General features: G+C 38.2%; 1 protein-coding gene across 1 annotated transcript; it reads right to left on the reverse strand.

The window, feature by feature from the left end:
* Positions 1-6,502: 6,502 nt before the first annotated feature.
* On the reverse strand, positions 6,503-9,612 carry LOC307161302 (uncharacterized protein; the record flags this gene model as incomplete). Its single annotated transcript, XM_079875929.1, has 3 exons — positions 8,955-9,612; positions 7,108-8,749; positions 6,503-7,000 (listed from the first exon to the last, which is right to left on the reverse strand). The coding sequence occupies exons 1-3, from the start codon at positions 9,239-9,241 to the stop codon at positions 6,503-6,505; spliced, it is 2,427 nt and encodes an 808-aa protein (XP_079732055.1). The 5' UTR covers positions 9,242-9,612.
* Positions 9,613-9,951: the final 339 nt, after the last annotated feature.

Here is a 9,951-nt window from a genome sequence, read left to right on the forward strand (position 1 = left end):
GAGCGTCCTGCTGCCCCATATGCGCCTGAAAAATGGCCATCAAGTCAGACAGCGTTGGCTCCTTCCCCTCTATGTCCTCAGCCCCTCCTGAGGCTCCACCTTCTTCCTCTTCACTGGCTTGCTTCTCCTGGGCCACTGTAGACCCACCAAGTCTTTTCCCACCTTTTCCCCTCATCATCTTTCTTCAGTGTTGGGGGATCAGCAACCAAGGAATAGAAAAAAAAACTGGAGAAAAAAAAAAAAAAAAAAAAAAAACCTGTTTCCTCAACTGGATAATCCAACCGCTGCCACCAATTGTCACGGACCAAACAGTCTGGCAATGAGGAAAACAGGAGTTTCTTGTTGAAAAAAATGTTTTTTTTTTTATTTACCCCCAAAAATACTAAGCAATAGAAACCAAAAAGTTAACAACTAGGCCCATAAAAGAGGTCAACAAAATATAACTATACTCAAAACAGCATACAACAAACAGAATATGAACTGAACAACCTGACCTAACTGAATGAGACACAAAGAAACATATATAGTGGCTTAGCCAAACCAATTTACACAAAAGGGAAAACAAAATGGACAACAAATACAAACAACTACAAAGCAAAACAAACTAAACCCAAAATCCCCCTCCAACATGGCAGCACATGGTATGGCTTAATTGGCAGGTCACAGGATATCACAGCCCTCCACCCTTGGCCACGCCTTTCTTCCCCCAGGACAGACTTCTCTCCAACATGGTAACAAAGAAACAATGATTAATAGAACAGAAATTTACATAACCCTACAATGTAAAAATGTGTGCACTCCATTTAAACAGTGTATGGCTAAAGCAAATAAATGTATGTTATACCTGAAATAAACTATGTGATCTGTGTTTTCAAATCATAAATTGTTTGGGGTGTGGCTAACTGAAAAAATAACTTTACTTGTGTACTGGTAGGCTTGTATGCGATATTACCATTGCTGGCTGTTACCCTGCCTTGCCGGTTATTCATCCTGTGTGGCTTGGGCCATCACACCCTCGCAAACTCATCACGTAGGCTACTAAGGCTAGCTTTGTTGTTTTCAACTGCGCACTCTTACCGGTAGGCGTGGCCTCCTGAGGCAGCGAAGCAAGTGCATTCTGGGAGTTGTTGTCTTTCATCCACATAAGCCAAAAATACATTTTCTGGCTTTTCTCAGTCTAGAAAGCTCCAAATTCAAAAATTTCTTCACATTTCTTCTACTTAAATGACCTATTTTGCTCTCAGACAACAAGTGCAGTGAGTTTGCTTCTTTCTTCTCTGAGAAAATCAATAATATCAGAAAGGTGATCAGCACATCCTTGAGTTGCCCTGGGGTCAGACAGATCAAACTGCCTGAGAAAGTAGTTACTATGTCTGATTTCAAAGAAATTGATGGCAAAATTTTGGAAGAAACAGTACAGCACCTTAAAACATCAACCTGCACTCTTGACACACTTCCCACATCAGCAAATTATCGGTGCTGTTACTACTCGACCTCAGTGCTGCATTTGACACTGTCGATCATGACATACTTCTTGACAGGCTGGAAAACTGGGTGGGGCTTTCTGGGATAGTCCTAAAATGGTTCAGGTCATACTTAGATGGGAGAGGTTATTATGTGAGTATAGGAGGTCATAAGTCTGAGTGGACATCCATGACATGCGGAGTCCCTCAAGGCTCAATTCTTGCGCCACTCCTGTTCAACCTGTATATGCTCCCAATGAGCCAAATAATGAGAAAGAACCAAATTGCTTACCACAGCTATGCAGACGACACACAGCTCTACTTAGCCCTATCACCTAACGATTACAGCCCCATTGACTCCCTGTGCCAATGCATTGATGAAGTCAACAGTTGGATGTGTCAAAACTTTCTTCAGTTAAACAAAGACAAAACTGAAGTCATTGCGTTCGGAAACAAAGATGAAGTTCTGAAGGTGAACGCATACCTTCACTCTAGGGGTCAAACAACTAAAATTAAGTCAGGAATCTTGGTGTGACACTAGAGTCAGACCTTAGTTTCAGTAGTCATGTCAAAGCAATAACTAAATCAGCATGCTATCATCTGAAAAATATTGCAAGAATTAGATGCTTTGTTTCCAGACAAGACTTAGAGAAACTTGTGCATGCTTTCATCACCAGCAGGGTGGATTATTGTAATGGACTCCTCACTGGCCTTCCCAAAAAGACCATAAGACAGTTGCAGCTCATACAGAACGCTGCCGCCAGGATTCTGAGCAGAACCAGAAAATATGAACACATCACACCAGTCCTCAGGTCTTTACACTGGCTCCCAGTTAAATTTAGGATTGATTTTAAAGTATTATTACTAGTATATAAATCATTCAATGGCCTTGGACCTCAATACATTGCAGATATGCTCACTGAATATAAACCCAACAGATCACTCAGATCACTAGGATCATATCAGCTAGAAATACCAAGGGTTCACTCAAAGCATGGCGAGTCTGCTTTTAGCTATTATGCCAGCCGCAGCTGGAACCAGCTTCCAGAGGAGATCAGACGTGCTCCTAATGTAGTCACTTTCAAATCCAGACTCAAAACACTTCTGTTTAGCTAATCATTTACTGAATGAGCACTGTGCCAATGCTCGTCCGACTATCTGTACTGTATTTTATTTTTTATTTTTCTAAACTGTTTTAATTATTCTTATTTCTTTTAATTATTTTAATTTCTTCTATGTAAAGCACTTTGAATTGCCATTGTGTATGAAATGTGCTATATAAATAAACTTGCCTTGCCTTGCCTATTTTAAAGACACATTCATCTTCCCAGAGGTGAAGTATCCCTTTAACAGCGCTGGGAGAGCTCCCTGCCAGGCAATTTCAATGAGACAAAAATAAAAGCAAGTGAAGCAGCAGGGTCAGCTAAAAAACAACAGCAATGTATGTGGGAGAGACAAGGGTCCCAGGGGTCTGCCATAAAAGTACTTGCCGAGTGTCATATTTAATCCCATTCAGTTTATAACAAACAGAAGTCGTCTGTACTGCTATTCATGAAATGATCTGTGCGGACAGACGACTGTCGGCAAGCAATTTATGCATGGCTGTATAGTTGTTCAAGAACAAAATCCGTCTCGTTTTGATGACATCATCAGCACTGTAAACATTCGTTCCGTTTCATCGTTAGCGGTTGGGAACGTAAGGAAATGAAATCTACCGACAGCAACACCGAAAGTACTCCAACAACACTCAAGAAGGTCACAGATACAAGGCATATTCCCCATTGAGGCAATGTTTAAACAAACGCTGTAGGTTTCTGTATTTAACAAAATGTGTTGCCCAGCAAAATGTCCAATCTGTGTGCACAATGTTGTTGTAAATGTGGAAAATGTCTTCTATAGGGCAAACTGAAATAAAAGTAACCATAGTTATCCATAATTGAAAAAATTTTTCAATAAATGATAAATAAAAAAATATGTACAAAATTTTTATTACCAAACTTAGTATATATTACACAATTTCTTTCTTCCAGCAAAGGTCATTCAAAATGATCTGGACAGCATTCAGGACTAGGCAGACACATGGCAAATGACATTTAATAGAGAAAAGTGTAAGGTACTGCACGCAGGCAATACAAATGTGCTTATAAATAACATATGGGAGATACTGAAATTGAAGGGAGGAACTATGAAAAAGACCTAGGAGTTTATGTTGACTCAGAAATGTCTTCATCTAGACAACGTGGGGAAGCTATAAAAAAAGGCCAACAAGATGCTCGGATATATAGTGAGAAGTGTTGAATTTAAATCAAGGGAAGTAATGTTAAAACTCTACAATGCATTAGTAAGACCTCACCTAGAATATTGTGTTATAGGTTTAAATATGCAATGTAATCTACATTCTCTCTATTTCTCACACTCACAGACACGCACCCCTCCTCCTCTTATTTGATTAAATTAGCAATACAAGCATACAGTAGGGGTTTGAAAGGGATATCGAATACGAGTGACTGTAGAAATTGATTCTAATGAGAGGACACACTCCCCCACACAGTAGGCCCATCTGCTTCGGCGTTAACAAGTTATAACAATTATTTACTTAGGTACCTGAAGTGCCAAAGGAATTTCCCTCCATCTGCTCCTTCAATGAGTGATCATGATAGGAAATGTCACTTATGTCAAAGACACACGGGTGTTCCTGCCACATCTCCACTATCCTTTCCTCAATTTTGAGGCTCCACACCTTGCGGGGCACAGCATTTCTTTTTTATTTTTCGGGATAAAAATGCTGCCCTGCCTCGGAGGTGTCAATCACCGGGCTACGTATTTTTTAAATGGGAAAAATAATGTATTCATTTTTTAATACATAAAACCCAAATCCCCACAACACAATTGAGCTCACTAGTCGTAGTATCAACTCGAGGAGACGGCAACATCTTTACAATACCGTTCAAAATAAAAATTCAAATGCCTAAAGTTTTAGACAAGTTCTAGTAGTACATAGACTTTCTGATGATCTGCATTGGTGTATGTGCTTACTACATTTCACTTCATTGACCGAATACTTTGTGTGACGAGTGTGCACTGATAATACTTCTTTGGTTCGGTAAATTAATAGAAGTCAGTGATGAAAAGTGTAGTTGGTTTATAGTCAAAATATAAATCTTGAACAAATTACTGTGCCTTGTTTGTGGTGATATTTTCAAGTTTATTTGTTGTATGTTTTCATTTACTTACAATCTCGTTTGCTAGCGATCATTTCTTAGGGTACGGGCAGTTTCTTGTTTAATACTCGGGTACGCATGGCAGTTTTCAGAAGTTGATCTCTGGTATCGTGTTTTTATTTTTATAGGACAAAATAATTTAAGACCTTTTAAGACTTTCAACTGAAAATAGGTCATAGATAGATGACCTATAGATAGAAAATAGATCCCCGTCAGGGATCACCGGTGATCCCAAACTTTTGCTGTTCAAAATCAGCAAATCATCATTACTCTTTAAAACATCACACTCTTACTTGATCTGGACAATCTCAGCATTATAAGAAAGGTTTAAGGCTCCAGCTTCGATATTTGACCACTGTTTATGATTAAACTGGTTTGCAGTGACATTATTTTCTTAATTTATGCCAGGAGTGCAAAATAATTAATCTGTAACGATCGTTATTTTTAATAGAAATAATCACTCACTCGACATTCTTTCTCGTCTTCTCCGGTTTATTTGTGCTCAAATACATATAATATACAGCATACGACAGGGCTATTAGTCCAATAGTGCGCATATTTGGAGAAATAAATATTAATTATCACATGTTAGTAAATTATTTTGCCATACAGAAAAACATTTGTATTCATTTTACACTCATTTATGGGTCAATATCACCATAGAGTGCCTTTCAACCCTCACAATACTCACACATTTTGATTTTAATTTACCATTCGCTTTATGTCATGTCATAATAGTAGACACTCAAATACTATAATAAATATATTATCTGAGCTCCCACTTTTTTTTTTTTTTAATTATGGGCCATTTTTTAGAGCATAAAGCATAGATATGTCCACCCTGTCGTGGACATATAAATTACTGTTAAATATGTTTTCATTGCACTATTAAGATACAAATTATACTTTCTGAAAGGTATGATGTCCCTTTCCTAAACAGGGTTATTTTTTTGCTTTCAAATTATAAATACATAAAAGATTTTATGTAAACAATGTGTTTTTAGAGAAACTCATACAATTCGCACATGTATTTTTTCTTATTTGGAGAAATATTTGATTATTCGGACGCAGTTTTTTGTTTGCATGTTATTGCCCCCACACCTAGCACAATGGATTATATAGGTATGATTACATTATTATTTTAAATATTATTTAAAAATACCAAGATGACAGGGTGGACGAGCCCATGACAGGGTGGACGAGCCCATGACAGGGTGGACAAGCACACGACGGGGTGGACAAGCACACGACGGGGTGGACACATAAAGCAGAACACAAAAAGCATGACAAAATATGACAATGAAACATTTATTCAACTTAAAAAAAATAAATATATAGTTACATTCTCAATCACATTGATATAACCGAGAATTTAGAATGGCCTCTCTGGTTGAGATGAAACAGGCAGGGAGTTCAAAACCAGCCCGTCTTTTCAGAAAAATGTAAACATAAGGAAAATTATAATAACAAAACATGAAAAAGCAAGTACATTAAATGTAACAATTAGTTTTTTATTTGTGGCCAAGAAATATTTGTAAAATTTGTAACATTTACAACACGTGGAACAATTTGCCCCAAACTGACATTTAGAAAAAAAAAATATACATTTGTGTTCAGAACACGATTCGATCTTTCAAATCCTTGCCTGAATGTATTCCAGTGTGGTTCTACTGGGGTTTAAATTAACTAAAAACCTAATGTAAACACCACATAACAGAGAAACACACTTCTGAAAAGAAATCTGGATATACATTAACAAACAATAACACGAGCAATAAGTCATTTTAAAGAACAGATTCCTGTTCATCTAAACTCCGCTCATCTAAACTGCTCTTCAATATACCTCCATGAAGCCTTGTCTATCTGTACAGAGCGTTTATTGAGAGCTTGTGGCTCTGTAATCAGACAGAGAATCTGTTGGTCTGCATACCAGGTAATGTCTTCTCTGGGACTAGGCCAGAAGAATTTATTTATCCCATTCCGGTGCATGCACTTAACCATAATGGTGTGCTCCTCCACTTTAATGATAATGCCAGGATAGGCTTCGTCTTCATAATTCACCACACACCATTCTCCAATGTGTTTCGCCTCAATGAATTGTGGACGCCATCTGGTTTCATTTGTACCATCAAATGCAGGGGCATGGTTATGCTCTTCACTTACAGTTGCATCCATTAACTGGTAACAGGGACAATCCAACATACCAGCCTCTCTCTTGCAGAGACATGTGATGTCCCGGTATTTCAGTTTGCCTGGTGACACACTTAGCACCTGATGCACCCTCATTGTTCCTTTTATTGGAGCAATGGCAGGTATCTTATAATGAGAAGAGAGATGGTATGAACTTGAGAATTCAATGACTCATAATAATTTTTAGTTAGTAATTGTAAAAATTAAGGTGTACATTTAGGTTATTTTCTTACCTCTGGCTTTGATTCAACATAATCTTCACTTATGTAAAATAACTCCACTGAAGAGTTGGTAGATTTCAGTCTTTCATAAAGGATTAATGCATTGGGGATGTCCTCTCCATGTTTGATGGCTCTGTCTGCTGATCTCTTCAATGCTCCACCAACACCATCTGGTGCCCCCTTGCCATGTCCTGCCTCAAAGTAATTCCAGTTGATATTTTCAAATCCTAGTTTATATGGTTCTGTGGAAAGTAGGTAGAAGTTCCCTTTCTGCCGATATTGAGTGGCTGGCCCGTCACTGAAGAAGTGAAGTTTTTTAACTTCAGGGAACCTTTGCCTTATCATACCAAGTACTGGGTCAAGGTGGGCCCAAATAGCTGTAGGGTCATGTCGGCGACTTGGAGAAATGGAGCAGAAGGAAAGAGGTGACTGGTCTTCAGCAGTGTAAAGTACCCCTGTATGGAGAGTTGCCTGTTGGTGCGATCCTCCAAAGTGGACTGCTTGAATTTCTTGTCTGTATTTGCACAAGTAATTTTCACTAAAATCAATGTGCAGCATGCACTCGTCTGCTTTTAGGGTCTCCCTGATTTGCCTGTAGGCTGTGTATTGCCATCTGATGTTGAAGATGTGTTGCTTAAATCTGCTGAGCCTTTCTTGAAATTGGCTAACCAGGTCAGACTCGGTTGTTACGAGATCTCTTTTGACTGTAATCATGGAGGATTTGTCTTCTTTATGGATCCTTTCTGTGGTCCATTGGGCAACACAAACCTCTGCTTCCCCAGGTTGTTTAAGGGTTTGATATACACTGAAGAGGCACTCCCTACACTCACTGTAAGCACATGCCTTTCCCTTTGAATCACACATGATTGAATCTGCCATATCTTCTATACTTTTGGTAGACAATATACCATGACTGTGGAGGGCATTTGCCATAAGTTGTGTGTTCTCATGTGTTTTGCACAAACACGTGTTGCGGTCAGCCTCTGTGGGTGTAACAACCCAAAATGGCCTTAGCCGGCAAAACGTGCTGTATGACAGTTGGCCATGCTGCTCAGACAAAAATTTTCTGTGTAGATTTTTCAATGTGTCTGTGAGTAATCTTTTTTGCATTTTTTTCTTTTGTCGTGTGATTGTTTGTTTGCAGCCTGGTGTCATACGGCTAACATCATCACGGAGATAAAAAGACCTCACTTTCCTCTTGATCTCCAGAGCTGCACCACTTTCTTTTCTCTTTATGGTTGCACAAAGATCCACACTGAGGGTTGCATTTCTTTTTTTGGAGTAGCCAAATGCCTTTTGTGTGTACTTCTGGAGTCTGTATTTTTTTAAAATACTTCCAGAAGTCACCCTGGCAATCAGCTGTCTTTCTCTCTCAGTTTTTGCGTTTCTGTATTTTTGTCTGATGTTCTCAACCAGGGTCGTGTGAAATAGCAGGGCTCTCTTAATGGGTGACCTAACTTTTTGGCCTTTTACCAATTCCCTGACTTTTGATTGAGGAGACACTGATGGTGCTTCTCTCTTCATCCTCTGGTACCTCTTTTTGTATTTTTCCCCTTTTCTCTTCTCCTTTGCCAGTTTTGCTTTCAACTCTTTCAATTCTTTCATAATTTTCTTCTTTCTTCTTTCTCGACTCTTTTCTCCTTGAAGGCGCTGCCTAGAATACATAAATTGTTGTCAGGTTTTTAGGCCAATCACTGTTGATTAGGCCTATTTCACCCCTAACTAAATTATTCATCTATACCCAGGGAATATATTTTGTAAGTATAATCTAGGTATTATATAGGTGACTATAATTAATCAATTTTTTGACTAAGAGTTATGTTTCCTTCATATTATTTCCATACTACATTTATACTAACCTTGAGGGACCTAGCTGTGGTGGACAGTCCAGCTCCAGTGGTTCTGGAGTCTGAAACTCCACTATTGCCCTGGCTTTAGCTCTGGCAGCTTTCTTTGCCTCCTTCCATTTTTTCCTTTGTGAACGTTTTTCTCTCTCTGTGAGGTCATTAATACATTTCTTCTTCCCTGTATCTCTATCTTTCCTCCATCTCTCCCTTTCTTTCCTAAGGTATGCCTCTCTTTGTTCGGGGTTTGCATCCCGGCGTTTTCTGTATTGCCGTGCACTTTCTGCCGCACACAGAGGCATGTCCTGAGAACAGCAATGTTTTTTTTTTTAATTACAACTATTATCTACAGCAGAATTTTCTATAAAATGTAATATAACATTTCTATAAATTGCAATATTAACTACAAATGAATGCTATGTCCACCCTGTCATGTGTATGTCCACCCTATCAAGTCTAAGTGGCCGACAGGGTGGACATTTTGTAACAACGACAGGGTGGACATTTTGAGCTTCAATTAGCATATTAGCTTACAACAAACTGTGACTAGCTAAATAGTTAGTCTGGTTGTTGAAGAGAATTTGGTATATTTAAACTTACATATTTTGAAAATATTGTATTTTAATCACTTCCTGTATATTTTATGGCGACAGGGTGGACATGTTAAGATTTGGCAAAACAAGTAAGCAAACTTATATGAAGAAAATTTGTCAGTTGAAAAGTCAGCTGCTACTCACCTCAGCAGTTGAAATTCCCGCCACTGAAGATATAAAAAAAATCTGTTGTGATGATGTCACTAATGGTGATGGCCTTTTCTTAAAGGGACAGATTCCGCAATACGACAGGGTGGACAACCATTCAAGGGACATGGACAAACTCTTCTTTTTTATTAAATAAAAATATTGTTTTTATTACAAAATGATCAATACACTCAATTTGAGTAATATCTTATTTAACAAAATATTAATAGGAATTTTTATTTATTTTTTATTTTTTTTGACTATTTTACTCT

This window comes from Squalius cephalus (assembly GCF_949319135.1).
Source record: "Squalius cephalus genome assembly, chromosome: 7".
NCBI classification, from domain to species: domain Eukaryota; kingdom Metazoa; phylum Chordata; class Actinopteri; order Cypriniformes; family Leuciscidae; genus Squalius; species Squalius cephalus.